Source organism: Dendrobates tinctorius, unplaced genomic scaffold (assembly GCF_039654945.1).
Source record: "Dendrobates tinctorius isolate UK_male_01 unplaced genomic scaffold, ASM3965494v1 ptg000021l, whole genome shotgun sequence".
Classification (NCBI taxonomy): Eukaryota; Metazoa; Chordata; class Amphibia; order Anura; family Dendrobatidae; genus Dendrobates; species Dendrobates tinctorius.
This window is the reverse complement of record NW_027361689.1, coordinates 34,658,667-34,681,266: the sequence shown is the minus strand read 5'-3', so window position 1 is coordinate 34,681,266 and position 22,600 is coordinate 34,658,667. Positions and strand designations below refer to the sequence as shown.

General features: G+C 42.3%; 1 protein-coding gene and 3 non-coding genes across 4 annotated transcripts in view; all 4 read right to left on the bottom strand.

Annotated features, from left to right (window-relative positions):
- LOC141083753 (uncharacterized) overlaps nucleotides 1–22,600 on the bottom strand; it is a 98,316-nt gene that overhangs the window by 37,152 nt on the left and 38,564 nt on the right. The window contains exons 4-5 of the mRNA XM_073568120.1: nucleotides 14,186–14,470; nucleotides 13,089–14,075 (exon numbers count right to left, since the gene is read on the bottom strand). Coding sequence (XP_073424221.1) covers nucleotides 13,089–14,075; nucleotides 14,186–14,470 — 1,272 coding nt within the window. The remainder of the gene's footprint in view (nucleotides 1–13,088; nucleotides 14,076–14,185; nucleotides 14,471–22,600) is intronic.
- Nucleotides 496–567, bottom strand: TRNAA-UGC (transfer RNA alanine (anticodon UGC)). Its single transcript has one exon. It is a non-coding gene; the product is annotated as a tRNA-Ala (tRNA).
- Nucleotides 17,804–17,875, bottom strand: TRNAA-UGC (transfer RNA alanine (anticodon UGC)). The gene has a single exon. It is a non-coding gene; the product is annotated as a tRNA-Ala (tRNA).
- TRNAA-UGC (transfer RNA alanine (anticodon UGC)) lies at nucleotides 22,070–22,141 on the bottom strand. Its single transcript has one exon. It is a non-coding gene; the product is annotated as a tRNA-Ala (tRNA).

Below are 22,600 nucleotides of genomic sequence, written 5' to 3'. Positions count from 1 at the left end.
CAGAGATATATATCTATATCAATCAAAAAATCCACATCACTGATCCCACATAATACTACCATACAGTGCACACATAAGGCTACCATTCAGTGCCTGCATAATACTGCTACTATGCGAACCTCCTTCCACCTGCCAGCATTAGATATGCATCTTTCGAAACGTTGTGCGGAGCCTACAAATCGGGGAGCAGCGGCAGGTAGGGGGAGGTTCGGGAGGCTATAATTTCACAGCCTCAGAATAACTGGATCAGGGGTCTGCAAACACAATCTGCTCCTCTGTAGTCTCTAGCGATGTCGGTCTGTACATGTATAGTGCTGGTTACAGCGCCCCCTGGGGTCTGACAGTTATTATGCATAGAATCCTCAACAAAAGCAAATCTGTCTGATATTTAGCGCTGATTCCGGGCTTCGTGTTACATCCAGACTGGTGAATTTCCGCACATTTATCAGATTTCTGAATATTTTGGAAGTTTTCTTGTTATTTGTCACAAAAATGTGGAGATACCGGGGATTGAACCCGGGGCCTCATACATGCAAAGCATGCGCTCTACCACTGAGATACATCCCCTGCACACACTGTCTGATGTGTGATCTCAATTCTGAGAACGATCCATGACGAGAATCTGACTCTGAATCTACCATCATAGATCTTCTCACAATTCGTTTTTCTTTTTTCATAATTCTGCAGCATAAATGACATCATATTCCAACAGTCTGGACTATTAGGGATGAAGCAAAACTACTTTAATTCTTTATTATTTGGTTATATGTACAATATGGGAAGAGGAGAGGATTCTATTTTTGCCATTTTTGCATCTTTTTTAAGCAAATTTTTAAAAATACAATTCTCTTTTTCCCATATTTTTAAAGGGATTGTTCACTAATGGACGACACTCTTCGATTATCTCAATCAATTAGGAAGAAAGTGTACAACACCTCCCGGATGGGAACATCTCTGAGCGCTGCGCCCCCTGACGGTCTCGTGGCGGTGCTTATGTCCCCTGATGGGCTGCAGACAATCAGCGGCGGCTGAAAGGCGACATCTCTCCTGATCCCGTAGGTAAGTAACCTTTCTTCTTGTATCGGTCACCATCGGGGCGCTCTACAGCAACGTACAGTGGGAACAAATCCCTTTAAGTATAAGAAAATCGAAAGAATTCATCGATAAGGTTTACCTTTTCCATAAAAGCCCAAAATATTGAAAAATTATGTGATCTATCCCACATGGTAAATGCAGGAAAAAAGAACAATAGCTTAACCCCTTTCTGACATCAGACCGTGCACGGTACCAGGACCCCTATGACCGAGGATAGGATAGTACGTCAATGCGATCAACGGCGCTCCGGGGGGGGGGGCGCCGCTGATCACGGCCAGGTGTCAGCTGATTATCACAGCTGACACCTGGCACTATGTGTCAGGGGTGGTCACGGACCGCCCCTGCATGTTAAACCCTGGCACACTGCGATCAAACATGATTGCAGTGTACGGGGGTTTAGAGAAGCATCGTCAGGGAGGGGGCTCCCCCCGTGCTTCCCTGAAACCCCCAGAGCAGCGCGATGTGCAGCGCTGCTGCAGGTCCTCCTTCCTTGCAGGTCCCCGGATTCAATATGGCCGTGGGACCTTCGGGGGCCTGCAGGGAGGCAGCTTCCTCAGTGCCTGCAGAGAGCCTGGTGCAGCGCCAATGTCAGATCGCTGATCTGTCACAGCGATCTGTGATGTGACAGTGTGACAGTGATGTCCCCCCTGGGACAATGTAATAAAGTAAAAAAAAAAAAAGTGTAAAAATAATTTATAAAAAAATCGCCAAATAAATTTAAAAAAAAAAATATTCCCTAATAAATTCATTTTTTGGAAACAAAAAAAAACAATAAAAGTACACATATTTAGTATCGCTGCTTCCATAACGACCCGCCCTATAAAACTGTCCCACTAGTTAACCCCTTAAAAAATAAAAATAAAAAACGAAGCAAAAAACAAGGCTTTATTATCATACCGCCGAACAAAATGTGCAAAATGCGCAATTAAAAAGACGGATATAAATAACCATGGTACCGCTGAAAACATCATCTTGTCCCGCAAAAAACGAGCCGCCATACAGCGTCATCAGCGAAAAAATAAAAAAGTTATAATAGCTCGCAGAATAAAGCGATGCAAAAATAATTGTTTTTTGCATAAAATTGTTTTTATTGCATAAAAGCGCCAAAACATAAAAAACGACAAAAGTGAGGTATCGCTGTAACTGTACTGACCCGAAGAATAAAACCGCTTTATCAATTTTACCGCACACGGAACGGTGTAAACGCACCCCCCCAAAAGAAATTCATGAAACGCTGGTTTTTGTTCATTCTGCGTCCCAAAAATCGGAATAAAAAGCGATAAAAAAAGTCACATACCCAAAAATGGTACCAATAAAAACGTCAACTCGTCCCACAAAAAATAAGACCTCACATGACTCAGTGGGTCAAAATATGGAAAAATTATACCTCTCAAAATGTGGTGATGCAAAAACTATTTTTACAATAAAAAGCGTCTTTTAGCGTGTGACAGCTGCCAAATATAAAAACCACCATAAATAGTAAATCAAACCCCCCGTTACCACCCCCTTAGTTAGGGAAAAATAATAAAATTAAAAAAATGTATTTATTTCCATTTTCCCGTTAGGGCTAGGGTTAGGGTTAGGGTTAGGGCTTGGCTTAGGGCTGAGATTAGGGTTAGGGGGTGTTGGGGTTAGGGTTGGAGTTATAATTGGGGGGGTTTCCACTGTTTGGGCATATCAGGTGCTCTCCAAATGCAACATGGCGTCTGATCTCAATTCCAGTGTTCTGCGTTGAAAAAGTCAAATGGTGCTCCTTCCAAGCTCTACCATGCGCCCAAACAGTGTTTTACCCCCACATATGGGGTATCAGCTTACTCAGGGCAAATTGAAAAACAACTTTTGGGGTCCAATTTCTCCTGTTACCCATAGGAAAATAAAAAATTGGGGGCAAACATATCATTTTTGTGGAAAAAAATATGATTTTTTTATTTTTACGTCCGGGCGTTATAAACTTCTGTGAAGCCCTTGGGGGTTCAAAGTGCTCACCACACATCTAGATAAGTTCCTTGTGGGGTCTAGTTTCCAAAATGATGTCATTTGTGCAGGGTTTCCACTGTTTAGGCACATCAGGGGCTCTCCAAACGCGGCATGGAGTCCGATCCCAATTTCAGCCAAAAAAGTCAAATGGCGCTTCTTCCCTTCCGAGCTCTGCCATGCGCCCAAATAGTGGTTTACCCCCACATGTGGGGTATCAGCATATGCAAGACAAATTGCACAATAACTTTTGGGGTCCTGTTACCCTTGGGGGTTCAAAGTTCTCACCACATATCTAGATAAGTTCCTTGAGGGGTCTAGTTTCCAAAATGGTGTCATTTGTGGGGGCTTTCCACTGTTTGGGCACATCAGGGGCTCTCCAAACATGACATGTACGTTATAAACTTCTGTGAAGCCCTTGGGGGTTCAAACTTCTCACCACATATCTAGATAAGTTCCTTGAGGGGTCTAGTTTCCAAAATGGGGTCACTGGTGGGGGGTTTCCATTGTTTAGGTACATCAGGTACATCAATGGTGTCCGATCTGAATTCCAGCCAATTTTGCATTGAAAAAGTCAAACGGCGCTCCTTCCCTTCTTAGCTCTGCCATGTGCCGAAACATTGTTTTCCCCCACATATCAGGTATCAGCGTACTCAGGACAAATTGCACAATAACTTTTGCAGTCCAATTTCTCCTGTTACCCTTGGTAAAATAAAAAAAATTGGACCTGAAGTAATTTTTTTGTGAAAAAAAGTTAAATGTTCATTTATTTTAAACATTCAAAAAATTCCTGTGAAGCACCTGAAGGGTTAATAAACTTCTTGAATGTGGTTTTGAGCACCTTGAGGGGTGCAGTTTTTAGAATGGTGTCACTTTTGGGTATTTTATATCATATATACCCCTTAAAGTGACTTCAAATGTGATGTGGTCCCTAAAAATATAATGGTGTTGCAAAAACGAGAAATCGCTGGTGAACTTTTAACCCTTATAACTTCCTAACTAAAAAAAAAAATTTTGGTTCCAAAATTGTGCTGATGTAAAGTAAACATGTGGGAAATTTAACTTATTAAGTGTTTTGTGTGCCATATCTCTGTGATTTAAGGGCATAAAAATTCAAAGTTGGAAAATTGCGAAATTTTCAAAATTTTCACCAAATTTCTGTTTTTTTATATGAATGACAATTTACCACTAACATGAAGTACAATATGTCATGAGAAAATAATGTCAGAATCACCGGGATCGATGGAAGCGTTCCAGAGTTATTACCTCGTAAAGGGACAGTGGTCTGAATTGTAAATATTGGCCTGGTCATGAACGTGCAAACCACCCTTTAGGGTAAAGAGGTTAAAGGATTTGTCCCAAGATCCGATCTTCAGGAGCACACTGCTCCTCGGCCTCCTGGTTGTCAGGGGGTGGTGCACTCCTGACAATTCTTTTCCCAGCTCTTTATAATGCTGCAGACAGAGGCAGTTTTGACTCTGCAGCACTGGAAAATCACAGGATCAGAGCAGCACTTACAAGCTGGACAGCAAAAAGCCTGTAAGTGCTGCTCCCATTTCTTTGTGCAATGGTCATTTACATGCAGTAGATGCATCTATGGCTTAGGCATGGGGCTGAGGCACCTATATGGGGGATGTAGCTCAGTGGTAGAGCGTATGCTTTGCATGTATGAGGCCCCGGACTTTTTTTTCCACTTATAAATAACTTCCAAAAGTTCCGAAGTCCCCAGATTTGCAGGAACAGAAGCTCAGTCAAGCCGCCACCCCGAATTATCAGGAGCGTGCCACCCTCTGACAACCAGGAGGATGACTGGATTCTATTTTTCATTCTACTTAAAAAAAAGATGTAAAAAATTCAAAAAATAAAATCACCTCCTTCTCCCATTTTTTAAATATTTCATGCAATAGAATGCAAATTAATTATTTAAAAATCCTACAATGGGATTTTCTGTTTTTTTATCTTTACATACTTTTAACTCAGGAAGAGTTCAGAAATCAATATTTTGTGGAATAACCATGATTTTTAATCGCAGCTTTCATGCGTCTTGGCTGCTTTCCACCAGTCTTTCACACTGCTTTTGGGTGACCTTATGTCATTCCTGGTACAAAAATTTAAGCAGTACTTTGTTTGATGGCTTGTGACTATCCATCTTCCTTCAATGAGGTTCAGGTCTGGAGATTGGGCTGACCATGACAGGGATTTGATGTGGTGGTCCTTCATGCACACATTGATTGATCTAGCTGTGTGGCATGGTGCATTGTCCTGCTGGAAATACCAGTCCTCAGAGTTGGGGAACATTGCCTGAGTAGAAGGAATCAACTGTTTTTCCAGGATAACCTTGTACGCGGATTGATTCATACGTCATCCGCTAAGATTAATCTGACCAATTCCAGCCTTGCCGAAGCATCCCCAGATCATCACCGATCCTCCACCAAATTTCACAGTGAGTACAAGACACTGTGGCTTGTACGCCTCTCCAGGTCTCTGTCTAACCATTAGACGACCAGATGTTGGGCAAAGCTGAAAATCAGACTCATCAGAGAAGATTACCTTACTCCAGTCCTCTATGGTCCAATCCTTATGGTCTTTGGCAAACTTCAGCCTTGCTCTCCTTTGCTTCTCATTGATGAAAGGTTTTTTTCTACCTTTACATGACTTGAGCCCTGCCTCTAGGAGCCTGTTATGAACTGTTCTTGCAGTGCACTTCACCCCAGCTGCCATTTGCCATTCCTTTTGTAGGTCCCTTGATGTCATCCTGCAGTTTCGAAGTGATATTTGAATAAGATGACGGTCATCCCGGTCAGTGAGGAGTCGTTTTCACCCTCTGCCGGTCTGTAGCTTTGTTGTCCCCAATGTCTGCTGCTTGACCTTGTTGTAATGGACTGCTGTCTTAGAAATTTTAAGACAACATGACGCTCTCTGTATCCCTCTGTTAGTAAAGCCAGAATTGAGCCCTTCTTTTCCTCACTGAAGACTTTTCAACTCCTTTCGCATGGATATGTTATTTTTTAATTCCTATTACCTTTGGGATATTACTAGCACTTGTTTTGCCATCCAGCTTGTCCTATTGCAAGAGGATTGTGAACACCACAGCAGGGTCTTTTATACTTTTCTTCGTTAAATAAGATTTGGTTCCGGTGATCACCTAATCAGAAGCACATTAAGTAGAATGAGGTGTGCTCTGATTGGAATTCAACTGACACTGGAATGGAATGGCTGTCAGACATGTAGAGAAGCTGATTTCTATAACACTGTGCAGTGGTCTCCTAATTTCTGCCAGAGCTGTATATATATATATATATGGTCTTCTTCTGTCCTTGTATATTGACAATTTTGATGAGGTATCTAATAACTCTTTGGGTGGATAATGTGTATTCAGGTCGCCTCCGTAAGAATGTAAAAAAACTTTTTTACAAATTTTTTTCATGATAATATAATAATATATACTGTAACATGTTTGGGGGTTGACTGACGGCACTGTATACACTGATTTTCGGTTAATGCTTGAATATAGAATATTTATTGTGTATCGAGGCATTTTTGTGTCCTTTCCTTATATTCTATATACAATATCCATCCTGATATAATCTGCAAGTGCTTATATGTTATATACAAGTATGGAGTCTATATATTCAATATAACCAGTAATAGCTGCTATAATATTTTTGTCTTTTTCCTTCGTGGTTGATCCATTGCATTGTACATTTTAATTAGGATTTATCTAACCAAATATTAACTGTATATGGTGATTTAGCAGTATCTCTCCCGTCTGTAATTGTATTTGATATTATGTATTGTTGCTTCCTATATAAATTTCTATCATATTTGGATCTAAACATCTGATGGCTGATTGGCAGCCTTGTGCTTTATTAATTTTTGCATTTATATCATTTTGTTTTATTATATTAACTTTTTGTGGTATTGTGAATTCTGATGGCTGATTGACAGCCCTTATATATATTTATGCACTAGTTTGCTGCTGATATGTATATTCTTTTTTATTTGTATGTACCCCGGTTTTGCCAGTACTTTATATGGTCCTCCATCTGTTGCATACTAGTGCGCGTGCACCTCCTTTCTGCCGCCATCCTCTATCTGCTTCTGTGCCTGCGATGCACCCGGTGCCAGATCACGTGGGGCCTCATGTGTTTCTGGTTTGGCTGCTGGGTGACGACGCGTCAACAATTGCTGGCTTCCAGCCTTAATTGACTTCCGGGCCTCTGCCTTTTTAAACCCACATATCGGTGACACTTCCATGCTCCCTGAGGAAGGTCTTTTATCCGAAACGTGCGTCGGGGTGTAAAGACTGACCAGCTATTTCCACTGCTACTCTCTGCCAGGTACTATTAATAGGTAACATTGGCCAGTACACTCTATATTTTTGGTCAGCTGTATAAATATGTTGAATACACACTTATCCTGTGTGCTTTATTGATATCTAACTCAATTATCTTTCTAATTTTTGGCTATGTAGAGTATGTACTATTTTACGTGATCCACAGTGGATTTGATACCAACGTGGTCTATGTTTTTGACCTCTAACTGTATTACATTGCTGGTCGCACCTGCCCTCCACAGTGCATGGTTGTTTATCTGCCCACCTGTTATCCTGTCCACCTTTGTCTGTGAAATTTGATCAATAAGGTTATTTTATTTTTTCAGTACCTATGGATCTTATGATTGTATTTCTTTGGTTCACCCTCCCTTGATCAATATGAGAACCTGGATATGGAGACATGACTACAATATGGGGACCTGGATGGGGACATGACAACAATATGGGGACATGACTACAATATGAGGACCTGGATATAGAGACATGACTACAATCTGGGGACCTGTATGGGGACATATCTACAATATGGGGACCTGTATGGGGACATAACTACAATAAGGGGACATAACAAATGTGCACTCATATTGTAGTTATCGCCACATCCAAGCTCTAAACATTTTTTAAAAAAACACAGCAAAAATGTTCAAAAGGTGTATAGAATAAAAAACGGTATCACTAAAAATGTAACTTTGTCCTTCAAGGAATGCGGCCCCCAAGTTCAAATTAATGAGCAGAAAAGACCGCATCAATATGCACAAAAAGTGCAAAATGCATTAAAATGAATGGGAAGCTTCTTTTAGGCGTTCTTCGAGCGGATATTTTGAGAAATCCGAGAAAAAAACCACAAACGTGTGAACACAGCCTAACGCAAAGACTGGAGTCAACTGTTATTAAAGTTATCAGATTCTCTATGAGAATTTTATGTAAAGTGAGGCGGTGGTCACACATTCAGAATGCAAGCACAAAGACATACACTGCTGTATACAATGTATTTCTATAGACATAGAAACAACTAATACACAGAGTTGGAGCCCACAATATGCTTTAAGGTGCTTTTATTGCTCAATGGCTGGGTCACAGATAATAAAAAGTCATTATTGAGGGTTCAAATACCCTCTAATGTATCCATGAGAGACAACCCGCATATACAGTCATATGTTAAAGTTTGGGCACCCCTATTAATGTTAACCTTATTTCTTTAGAACAATTTTGGTTTTTGCAACAGCTATTTCAGTTTCATATATCTAATAACTGATGGACTCAGTTATATTTCTGGATTCAAATGAGGTTTATTGTACTAACAGAAAATGTGCAATCTGCATTTAAACAAAATTTGACCGGTGCAAAAGTATGGGCACCTCAACATAAAAGTGACATTAATATTTTGTAGATCCTCCTTTTGCAAAAATAACAGCCTCTAGTCGCTTTCTGTAGCTATTAATGAGTTCCTGGATCCTGGATGAAGGTATTTGTGACCATTCCTGTTTACAAAACAATTCTAGTTCAGTTAAGTTTGATGGTCGCCGAGCATGTACAGCCCGCTTCAAATCATCCCACAGATGTTCAATGATATTCAGGTCTGGGGACTGGGATGGCCATTCCAGAACACTGTAATTGTTCCTCTGCATGAATGCCTGAGTAGATTTGGAGCGGTGTTTTGGATCATTGTCTTGCTGAAATATCCATCCCCTGCGTAACTTCAACTTCGTCACTGATTCTTGCACATTATTGTCAAGAATTTGTTGATACTGAGTTGAATCCATGCGACCCTCAACTTTAACAAGATTCCCGGTTCCGGCATTGGCCACACAGCCCCAAAGCATGATGGAACCTCCACCAAATTTTACTGTGGGTAGCAAGTGTTTTTCTTGGAATGCTGTGTTTTTTAGCCTCCATGCATAACGCCTTTTTGTATGACCAAACAACTCAATCTTTACTTCATCAGTCCACAGGACCTTCTTCCAAAATGTAACTGGCTTGTCCCAATGTGCTTTTGCATACCTCAGGCGACTCTGTTTGTGGCGTGCTTGCAGAAACGGCTTCTTTCACATCACTGTCCCATACAGCTTCTCCTTGTGCAAAGTGCGCTCTATTGTTGACCGATGCACAGTGACACCATCTGCAGCAAGATGATGCTGCAGGTCTTTGGAGGTGGTCTGTGGATTGTCCTTGACTGTTCTCACCATTCTTCTTCTCTGCCTTTCTGATATTTTTCTTGGCCTGCCACTTCTGGGCTTAACAAGAACTGTACCTGTGTTCTTCCATTTCCTTACTATGTTCCTCACAGTGGAAACTGACAGGTTAAATCTCTGAGACAACTTTTTGTATCCTTCCCATGAAAAGCTATGTTGAATAATCTTTGTTTTCAGATCATTTGAGAGTTGTTTTGAGGAGCCCATGATGCCACTCTTCATAGGAGAATCAAATAGGAGAACTACTTGCAAGTGGCCACCTTAAATATCTTTTCTCATGATTTGATACACCTGGCCATGAAGTTCAAAGCTCAATGAGGTTACAAAACTAATTTAGGCCTGTTTCACACTTGCTTTTTTTTGCAGCGCGTTTTTCCCGCAAAAAAACGCATTGAAAAAACGCATACAAATGCATACAAATGCTGCGTTTTTTTCAAGCATTTTTATGCGCATGCAGGAAAAAACCGCAGCGTTTTTGTGCGTTTGTATGCGTTTTTTGTGCCTTTGCGTTTTTTTACAGATTTTGGAAAAACCCCCCAAAAAAGAAAAAAAAAACATTCAACAACACACAAGACCAATGGGACTTCATTGTGGGTGTGGTATGTTAATATATAGACCCTGTCTACAGTATTCTTCACATTTGCTTGATTCTTCTCGTGACCATGGATCTGCGCTGGAAGAGTTTTCACTTCAACTTGGATTTGGACATCGCGATGGCTCAGGCGTATGCAGTTGCCTGCCATGAACAAAGGAAGAGAGAGAGGGAGCGAAGACGGCAGCGGCGGCGTATGTGGATACATCCGATTGTTGAACTCCGGGAGAGCCGTGGGGCATACCACACCCTCTACAGCGAGCTCCAGGCAAACCCGGAGAAATTTATAGATTATATCCGGATGTCCCAAGAAAGTTTCAGGGATTTGCTTGCTCGTGTCCAACAATCTATCCGGAGACAGGACAAACAGCTCCGTCGTGCGATTCCTCCTGAGGAACGGCTACTGGTGACATTACGGTATGTAATATTAAACCAAGGGGTGCGGTCTGATGTTTTTTTTTTAAATTTAGTATTCAAAACCTTGGGTAATTAGTTTTCGTGAATGTACTAATATTTTATTTTATAGTTTTTTAAAATAATATACATAAATATTAATTTTACTTCTTTGTCTGTTCACAGATTCCTGTCGACTGGAGAAACCCTATCTTCACTACACTTCCAGTACCGTATTGGAATCTCTACCTTGTCTGGAATTGTTGCTGACACCTGCCGGGCTCTCTGGAATGTTCTTTGTCCAGAATTTCTGCCCCTGCCCACCGCTGAAAAGTGGATGGAAATTGCTGACAAATTCTGGACAGTATGCAATTTTCCCAACTGTTTGGGAGCTGTTGATGGTAAACACATACGGATCATCAAACCCAAAAGAACTGGATCTGAGTACTATAATTACAAAAAGTACTTTTCAATAGTACTCATGGCCATTGCGGATGCCGGATGTATGTTTGTAGCAGTGGACATTGGAGCATTTGGCCGTGGTAATGACTCACAGGCTTTTAAAAACTCAGACATGGGCCGGAGGTTGTATGGCAACCAATTTAATTTCCCTATGCCACGGCCTCTTCCTCACACCGAAGCTCCGCCACTGCCCTTTGTAATGGTTGGCGATGAGGCTTTTCAAATGTGCGGAAACTTACTGAAACCCTACTCCAGCCGGGACTTGGACCACACCAAAAAAATATTTAATTACAGGCTGACCAGGGCCAGAAGAACTGTCGAGTGTGCTTTTGGGATTCTTGTCTCCAGATGGCGAATTCTGGGCACGGCCATTAATCTTAAACTTGAAACAGTCGATGAGGTGGTGAAGGCCTGTGTGGTTCTACATAACTTTGTGATGGCTAAAGAGCACCCGACCTTTGAACTGGACGATGATGCTCCTAACCCATTGCCTGAATTCACTCAGCACACTCTCAGGTCATCCGTTGAAGTTGGCCAAATGAGGGACCAATTTGCGGCCTACTTTATTTCTGATGTAGTACGGGTGCACTGGCAAGATGAAATGGTGTAATGTTGTTGTTTATGGTAATAAAAATCCTTATTTGATACCATTACTGAGTGCACTATATTTTTTAAAATCCAATTAAATAAAAAACTTCCCATGTATAACTGAATTTTTTGATGTTCACACACCTGGGCAGGTAAATACACATATGAGTTAAAATGCAGCATTCCTAGTCTGCGTGAAATATATTGGAACGAGCAAAGCTGCAGGCCATGAATCAGGAAACCAATTTTTTTCAAGAGAAAATTGTCAAACTAGTTGAAAAAAAAGTATGTGATTTTTTCAAAACCCAACCCTCAAAACCCAACCCCACCCAATGAAAGTCAATGGGGAATACAAGTCAGCATTGAGTGGATGAATGTAATCAGCTCAATTCCAACTTTTATTTAAAATTGTGGTAGTGTATAAATAGACAAGTTTCTAGAGTTATTACACTATGCCTTGGAATGACTATACTAGGCCGTGGTATTTAAAATATGAGTATAGTAGGCCTTGGGCCTACTAGTATAGTCATATGTGAAATACCACGGCCTAGTATAGTCATACCAAGGCCTACTGTAATAACTCGATTTTTACCAACTAGGATCTTGTTTCACGAAAAACAAACTGGTGAAACTTGACAAGTTTCAACAGTTTGTTTTTCATGAAACCAGATTCATGTTGGTAAAACTAGAGTTATTACACTAGGCCTTGGAATGACTATACTAGGCCGTGGTATTTCAAATATGAGTATAGTAGGCCTTGGGCCTACTAGTATAGTCATGTGAAATACCACGGCCTAGTATAGTCATACCAAGGCCTACTGTAATAACTCGATTTTTACCAACTAGCATCTTGTTTCACAAAAAACAAACTGGTGAAACTTTTTAAGAAAGAAACTTATTTTTTAGACAAGTTTCAACTTTTTGTTTTTCATGAAACCAGATCCAAGTTGGTAAAACTCGAGTTATTACACTAGGCCTTGGTATGACTATACTAGTCCGTGTTATTTCACATATGACTATACTAGGCCTTGGGTTGGTTTTTAACATGTATTTACCCATCAGTGTGTGTGAGCGGCGCAAACAACATTAATGAAACTTTGTAATGGTGAACCACAAATGTAAATTTATTTTTAATCACAAAAATAAACCAAAAAATTATTTTTTCCAGCGTTTGGGGGCAGATGGTTTCAATTTGGGGGTGTGCAGGGAATATGCAACACTTGCAGTTGAAGACGGTGTTTGAGGGGAAGGGGCAACAAAACTTGTGGGGGAAGGTAGTCCAGTTAAGGGAATTTAACTAGGAACACTTGGAGGAGAGGAAATCTGTTCAGGTACATTTGTTGTAATGGCATGTCGCCGTAGGCTTGTGTGCCTGGACCGACTTTGGCCCAATGCCCGCCTTGATGGATTTCGCCTTGAACTTGGGGCAAATATTGAGTGTAGGTCCCCCATCTGCTGGGGTGGCTGCTGCTGCTGCTGAGGTGGCTGCTGCTGAGGTGGCTGCTGCTGAGGTGGCTGCTGCTGAGGTGGCTGCTGCTGCTGCTGAGGTGGCTGCTGCTGCTGCTCTTGGTTGGCAGTGCTCGTCCTTGCAGGAGGACTGGTGGCGGCAGTGATGGTCCAGGTTTGCGGAATGGTGGTGGCAGGGCTACTACATGTTGTTGTAGCGGCAGGGCTGTTCCATGTTTGCCTAGTGGTGGCTGAGCTCCACGCATGCATGGGAGTGGCGGTGGTGCTCCAGACAGGAGTAGCGCTTGCCATGGTGGTGTCGGTGAAGTGACCAGCTGCACTCAGACTTGTGGTGGTGTAACGGTGAGTGTCCTGGCTTTGAATAGAGGTGTCCGTGCAGTGGTATGCAGCACAAGTCGGTAGTGAAGTGAAGCGAGTCAATGGTGGCACAGGTGGAAATGACACCACTGACTGCTGACCGTACCGATTATGCTGCATAGCCTGCAAGAAAGCATTGTTGCAGGCCTGCAGCACATTCAGCTGTTGCTCAGGACTAAGGTGTTCCGCCATGCCCTTTTCAATCTTACTAAAAAAATGGTGTGCTGGTCTGTTGAGGTCGGCCTCCAGACGGTCAAGGCGCTGTTCTACAGAATTGAAGCGGTGTTCAAAGTGGTTAAAACCACGTTCCATGAGTGCAAAACCGCTTTCAACTCTGTAGGACAGCGACTTGAGGCTGGAATTAAAGGCCTCGCTCAAATGCATAAACTTGGGCAAGACATTCCTGTCCAAGGCCCTCTGCCGCTGGCGGGTAGTGCCCGCATAACCAGTGGCAGAGACCTGGGACAGGGGAACACCTGATGGCCCAGCTTCCTGGTCACCAGCTGTGTGTGTGGCTGACCTGCAAGGTGCTTCCTGGCTGTCGGATGGCTGGGACGGGTCAGAGGACGTCCGAGGAAGGACCGCTCCAGGGCCAGGTTGCAGGGTGCTGCTCCAGGTGCTGTGGAAGAAAGGAAAATCATTACTACCATGCCTTTACAAGAAGCATCAGCTGTGGATTAGAAAAACACAGATTAATAAAAATAAAAACCCAAAATTTATAATACTTACGATCTCGTGGCAAGGACCGGTCTTAGGAACTGCAACGCGTGATAGTGACGGTATCTAGTTCTGGTCCTTGACGCAGATCCACTGCGAACCTGGCCCTCAGCACGAACATCACTGTTGAAGCGGTCCTTGATCGAACGCCAACGTGTTCGGACTTTGTCCACTGTTGGGAAAAAAAAAACAGTGCCGTCAAGGACAACAGTCACTGCGGCACAATATAGCAATACAATACTCAAAGCAGTCACTGTAGAGCCCGATGACACTGTTGGGTTTCCTGCTAGAATATACCTAGCACGAAACCCAACAGTGCCGTCAAGGACAGCAGTCACTGCGGCACAATATAGCAATACAATACTCAAAGCAGTCACTGTAGAGCCCGATGACACTGTTGGGTTTCCTGCTAGAATATACCTAGCACGAAACCCAACAGTGCCGTCAAGGACAACAGTCACTGCGGCACAATATAGCAATACAATACTCAAAGCAGTCACTGTAGAGCCCGATGACACTGTTGGGTTTCCTGCTAGAATATACCTAGCACGAAACCCAACAGTGCCGTCAAGGACAACAGTCAGTGCGGCACAATATAGCAATACAATACTCAAAGCAGTCACTGTAGACCCCGATGACACTGTTGGGTTTCCTGCTAGAATATACCTAGCACGAAACCCAACAGTGCCGTCAAGTACAACAGTCACTGCGGCACAATATAGCAATACAATACTCAAAGCAGTCACTGTAGAGCCCGATGACACTGTTGGGTTTCCTGCTAGAATATACCTAGCACGAAACCCAACAGTGCCGTCAAGGACAACAGTCACTGCGGCACAATATAGCAATACAATACTCAAAGCAGTCACTGTAGAGCCCGATGACACTGTTGGGTTTCCTGCTAGAATATACCTAGCACGAAACCCAACAGTGCCGTCAAGGACAACAGTCACTGCGGCACAATATAGCAATACAATACTCAAAGCAGTCACTGTAGAGCCCGATGACACTGTTGGGTTTCCTGCTAGAATATACCTAGCACGAAACCCAACAGTGCCGTCAAGGACAACAGTCAGTGCGGCACAATATAGCAATACAATACTCAAAGCAGTCACTGTAGACCCCGATGACACTGTTGGGTTTCCTGCTAGAATATACCTAGCACGAAACCCAACAGTGCCGTCAAGTACAACAGTCACTGCGGCACAATATAGCAATACAATACTCAAAGCAGTCACTGTAGAGCCCGATGACACTGTTGGGTTTCCTGCTAGAATATACCTAGCACGAAACCCAACAGTGCCGTCAAGGACAACAGTCACTGCGGCACAATATAGCAATACAATACTCAAAGCAGTCACTGTAGAGCCCGATGACACTGTTGGGTTTCCTGCTAGAATATACCTAGCACGAAACCCAACAGTGCCGTCAAGGACAACAGTCACTGCGGCACAATATAGCAATACAATACTCAAAGCAGTCACTGTAGAGCCCGATGACACTGTTGGGTTTCCTGCTAGAATATACCTAGCACGAAACCCAACAGTGCCGTCAAGGACAACAGTCACTGCGGCACAATACAGAGCAGGGAAATACTCACTAAACGCCTTTTTGGAGGATGCTGTGGCGCTGTCCCAGCCATCCATCAACGCTGCGGCCACCTCATTCCATAGCCGCTGGGTCACCACATTGTCCTTGTACAGCCGGTCACGGCTGTCCCACAACTGCGCACGCTCCTGGACCAGGCTGATGAGCTGCTCATTATCCAGGTAGACGTCTTCATCCCGTTGTGGAACCTAGACAAAACACATTCATTAGAATAATCAAATTTAAATTGAATAAAAAGTTACAAAAAAAAGAAACATAAAAAAAGAGTAAAAATAGAAGATAAAAAATAAAGAACATTACAAATCATTTGATACATACATTCCGTATCACCACCGGGACTTGGCTTCGCTGCTCCTGCTCTTCGCCCTCAGAAGTCCCGTCCGCAGAAGATGATGAGGATGATGTCTTAAACAAGTTGAAAAAAACGTAAGAGATTTGGAGTAGCAGCAGATATACTTACCAGATGCACGAAAATAATCACCTCACTGTCTGCTTGCGCCAATTCCTGCCGCGATGGGGAATATTCGGATTCTGAAGACATACTGCATGTAAAAATAATAAAAATCATTAGTACATACATAATTTAAAAGGACAGGCATATAATGTAATATACTCACATTCTTGCGCTGATAATGTGTTCCTTGGTGACTGTCTGCTCTCCAATCTGTCAGTGTAGTAGTGGCAGAGTTTTGGCAGGCACCTCCTTTATATAGACTTTTTTTTTTTGACTTTAGAAGTTTATAACTAGTACAACAAGTGGACACCACCAAAAAAACGCAGCGCTAAAAAAACGCATACATGCGCATGCCAGTGCGCACGTATGCGCATCCATAGGCTATAATGGCCATTTTTAGCGCAAAACGTGCGCATACGTGCGCATGCGTTTTTTTCCAGGACCAAAAAATGCAACATGTAGCGTCTGTGAAATACAAACGCACACCCCAAAAAAACGCAGCGCATGAAAATCGCATACGTGCGCATGCCAGCGCGCAGGTATGCGCACCCATGTTAAATATAGGGGAAAAAACGCATGCGCACGTATGCGTTTTTTCAAGCGCAAAAAAACGCAAATGTGAAACCAGCCTTAGTGCTTCAGGAAGTCAGTAAAAAGTAGTTAGGAGTGTTCAAATCAAGAAAATGATAAGGGTGCCCATACTTTTGCACCGGTCAAATTTTGTTTAAATGCAGATTGCACATTTTCTGTTAGTACAATAAACCTCATTTGAAACCAGAAATATAACTGAGTCCATCAGTTAAAAACTTTAACATATGACTGTAAATTAGTATAGAGCCACAATCCAAAACATAGTGTAAACTCTGCTCTTACCCATAATGCCTCAGTCAGGGACCCACAAGAACGCAGCCCCAACGCGCATTTCGTGTTGGCTTCTTCGGGGGTATTTGTTCCTTGTATGTGGTATTATTCGGTCACTGTGGTGGTAATATGTGGTCTGGTCATGGTGCGGTGGTATTTGTTCCTTGTATGTGGTAGTATAGGTCACTAAGTGGTGGTAATATGGTGTCTAGTCATGGTGCGCTGGTATTTGTCCCCTGTATGTGATATTATTGGTCATTTTAAAAATTGAAAAATAAATAAAAATATACCTAAATTGTATTGGATATTTTCACAAATGTTTAATAGGTTAGAGTAGAGTAGGTACTGGCCAAAAGTCTACCTTGTCGTGGCGGCGGCTTAAACAATCTTTTGACTGTGGACAGTTCGAGGGTGGAGGCGACGCTGGGGTGGAGCCTGTCCGGAGTCTCCAGGGTGCCCCAAAATTCCTAGTGGCAGCCCTGTCTACAAATACAATCTGCTCCTCTGTAGTCTATAGCGATGTCGGTCTGTACATGTATAGTGCTGGTTACAGCGCCCCCTGGTGTCTGACAGTTATAGAATTCTCAACAAAAGCAAATCTGTCTGATATTTAGTGCTGAGTCCGGTCTTCGTGTTACATCCAGACAGAAGACATTTATCAGATTTTTGAATATTTTGTAAGTTTTCTTGTTATTTGACACAAAAGCTGGAGATGCCGGGGATTGAACCCGGGGCCTCATACATGCAAAGCATGCGCTCTACCACTGAGGTACATCCCCTGCACACACTGTCTGATGTGTGATCTCAATTCTGAGAACGATCCATGACGAGAATCTGACTCTGAATCTACCATCATAGAGCTTCTCACAATTCGTTTTTCTTTTTTCATAATTCTGCAGCATAAATGACATCATATTCCAACAGTCTGGACCATTAGGGACGAAGCAAAACTACTTTAATTCCCATCTCCCGGATGGGAACATCTCTGAGCGCTGCGCCCCCTGATGGTCTCGTAGCGGTGCTTATGTCCCCTGATGGGCTGCAGACAATCAGCGGCGGCTGAAAGGCGACATCTCTCCTGATCCCGTAGGTAAGTTACCTTTCTTCTTGTATCGGGCACCATCGGGGCGCTCTACAGCAATGTACAGTGGGAACCAATCCCTTTAAGTATAAGAAAATCGAAAGAATTCATCGATAATAAGATTTACCTTTTCCATAAAAGCCCAAAATATTGAAAAATTATGTGGTCACTACTTCAGTCCGGCTTCTTGGTCGCCGGGTTATTATCTTTTATTCACTCCACAATTTTCCATTTTATATTTTATCATATTGATTACCCTGACACCTCCTAACTTTCCCTTTGTCATTTTAATTTTTTAAATACTACTATAGGCAAGAGTTCTGTGAATCTAACAGATGTTTTATGATATCAGGTTATAACAGCTGCCATTGATAAAAGTCTTTACAAATCAGTGTGAAGAGATTTTAGGCCCTCTTGTGGACTTTATAAGACCTGCAGCTTCCTTAACAGCTGCTCAGCACCCCACAATTGCTCTGCTGTGGGTTCAGTGGGACGAAAGAGGACCCCAACTCTGTAACACCAAAATGCTGCAATCCCTACTGACTGTAGCATCTTATTGGTAGATCTCCGACCATGACAGGTGGGTGTTAATCTGCATAACACAGCGGCACTTCATCCAGATTTCCTTCTACATTTTAAAACATACAAAAAAATTTCTGATTTGGAGATTTTTGGAATAATTTTAATTCCCAGAAACCCCTCTCTGAGCACTTTTGCACAATTCTCTCACCACTAGAGGGAGCTCACTGATTTATCACAGGGTTCAGTGGGAGCTGTTATCACTTGCTAGGAGCTCCCTCTAGTGGTGGCTGAACGCAGAGAGAATTTTATGATTTAGTGAATCTTTTATTGAGATCTCATGATAAATAGGCAAAGAGAACTCCAGATCCAACTAATATAAGCAGCCTGTAGGCTAATAATGGCACGGTCATATTTTACGCTGAGGTTGTGCACCGGGAATCCTTTTTCAAAAATCTTATTTTTGGGGGGATGGCACGGGCACAAAAGTTGTGACCATCTGCAGCAAGAGTCAGTGGTTATACACAGGTGATCTCCTTCTGTGTGTGCTGAGACCAGACCTATCTCCGATCCCAGCACTTTAACTCCTCAGATGCTGTTATCAATAGTGATTGAGGTATCTAAGGAGCTCGACAGCTGAAGGTCGCTCCCTCTGTCAGCACCCCCCCGCTTGGATTCTTACGGTAACCAAAGTCCTAACTTTGACCTCTGTTCTTGCCCTATACATTATTCTATCAGATCCCCGATAGGCTGCAGCTAAACACTGACAGGTTAGTGCACAGCAGTACATAAGTAGTACTGTGCATTATCAGTGCAATCACAGGATCGCATGTTTATCCCTGTGAGAATTGTGAAAAAATTTTTTTTTTCGAGTGTTAGAGAAAAAAAATCACAAAATCATTTTTATACTTTGAAAGTATATAATTTTTCATCCGCTATGTTCTGATTACACCGCCCCCTAGTGTCTGACACATAATTCTTAAAAATTAGTTGTTCTGATACTTAGTAGTGAGTCTGATCCTTGTGCTACATCCAGACAGATGACCAGGGAATGTTACTCACATTTTTTCAGATTTCTGAATTTGGATGTTATAAGGTTCTTTATGCCGGGGATTGAACCCAGGGCCTCATACATGCAAAGCATGCGCTCTACCACTGAGGTACATCCCCTACAACTGCATGAGCGCTACCTGGGTAGACAGCACGAGCCGCTGAGCTCACTGATTAGCTGCAGCAGTAATGACTTTTATGCTCTAAATTATGATGAATTTTTCAAATGCGCTCAGCTTCACCAACTCCAAGATAAGCTGCACTCCCTTTCAAAAAATGGTGGAGCTGGAAGCTACAGGCTTATAAACTACAACAGCAAAAGAATGTGGGTCAAAAACTGATGAATCTTAAAATATAAGTTTTATAGGAGACAGGTCCTGGAGTGGAAACATTAGGGTCTGTGCACACGGTGCGGTTCCTACTGCGGATTCGCCGCTGCAGTACTGCAGGTGATGTACAGTACCATTATAGCCTATGTAAAAAAAACCGCTGTGCACATGCTGCGGATTTCTCCGCCCGGTTTTTGTGCGGAAATAAAAAGCAGCATGTCACTTCTTTTGTGCGGTTTTGCTGCAGTTTTCCACCTGCTCCATTCTACAAATCCACAGGTGGAAAACCGCAGTGTAAAACCGCATAAAAACGGCAGTAAAACCGCAAAAAAAAAGGAAGAAATCCGCAGGAAAAATCCAGGTCATTAAACTGCGGATTTACTAAAATCCGCACGGAAAAATCTGCAGGAGGATCCGCACCGTGTGCACATAGCCTTATACAGACAGTATGGTATAGCACTGTGGTGTTGGAACAATTATAGGTAGGACTGTTTATAAATGTCCACAATATAATGGGTTAAGTTCAGTTCATAACAAATACTGCTACAAAGTGCTAGCATAATACTACCAAATAGAGCCCACGTAATACTACCATACAGAGCCCACATAATACAACCATGCAGAGCCCACATAATATTACCATACAGAGCCCACATAATACAACTATACACAGCCCCCATAATATTACCATACAGAGCCCACATAATACTACCATTCAGCGCACACATAATATTACTATACAGAGCTCACATAATAAAACCATACAGAGAAAACATACTACCATACAGAGCCCCCATAATATTAACATACAGAGCCCACATAATACAACCATACAGTGCCCACATAATACAACCATACAGAGCCCACATAATACTAGCATAAAGCGCACAAATAATACTACATACCGCACCCAGCCCCATACTACCATACAGAGCACAGATAACACTACTATATAGAGCCCACATAATATTACCTTACAGCACTCACATAATATTACCATACAGAGCCCTCATAATATTACCATACAAAGCCCACATAATACTACCATACAGCACCCACATAATATTACCATACAGAGCCCACATAATACTACCATACAGCACCCACATAATACTACCATACAATACCCACATAATATTACCATACAGAGCCCACATAATACTACCATACAGAGCCCACATAATACAACCATACAGAGCCCACATAAAACTAGCATAAAGCGCTCAAATAATACTACATACAGCACCCAGCTCCATAATACTACCATACAGAGCACACATAATACTACCATACAGAGCCCACATAATAATACCATACAGCACCCACATAATATTACCATACAGAGCCCACATAATACTACCATACAGCACCCACATAATACTACCATACAGAGCCCACATAATACTACCATACAGAGCCCACATAATACTACCATACAGAGCCCACATAATACAACCATACAGAGCCCACATAAAACTAGCATAAAGCGCTCAAATAATACTACATACAGCACCCAGCTCCATAATACTACCATACAGAGCACACATTATACTACCATACAGAGCCCACATAATACTACCATTCAGTGCCTGCATAATACAGATACTATGCGAACCTCCTTCCACCTGCCAGCATTACATATGCATCTTTGGAAACGTGCGGAGCCTACAAATCTGGGAGCAGCAGCAGGTAGGGGGTGGTTTGGGGGGCTATCATTTCACAGCCTCAGAGTAACTGGACCAGGGGTCTGCAAACACAATCTGCTCCTCTGTAGTCTCTAGCGATGTCGGTCTGTACATGTATAGTGCTGGTTACAGCGCCCCCTGGTGTCCGACAGTTATTCTACATAGAATCCTCAACAAAAGCAAATCTGTCTGATATTTAGCGCTGAGTCAGGTCTTCGTGTTACATCCAGACAGAAGACTGGTGAATTTCCGCACATTTATCAGATTTCGGAATATTTTGGAAGTTCTCTTGTTATGTGACACAAAAGCTGGAGTTGCCGGGGATTGAACCCGGGGCCTCATACATGCAAAGCATGCGCTCTACCACTGAGCTACATCCCCTGCACACACTGTCTGATGTGTGATCTCAATTCTGAGAACGATCCATGACGAGAATCTGACTCTGAATCTACCATCATAGATCTTCTCACAATTCGTTTTTCTTTTTTCATAATTCTGCAGCATAAATGACATCATATTCCAACAGTCTGGACTATTAGGGACGAAGCAAAACTACTTTAATTCTTTATTATTTGGTTATATGTACAATATGGGAAGAGGAGGGGATTCTATTTTTGCCATTTTTGCATCTTTTTTTAAGCAAATTAAAAAAAAATAAAATAAAATAAGCCCACATGATACTATCATACAGAGCACTTATAATACTACCATAGAAATCCCACATAATACTACCCTACATTGCCCAAATAATACTACCCTACAGCACCCACATAATTCTACCATACAGAGCCCACATAAAGCTAGCACAAAGCGCACAAATAATACTACATACAGCACCCA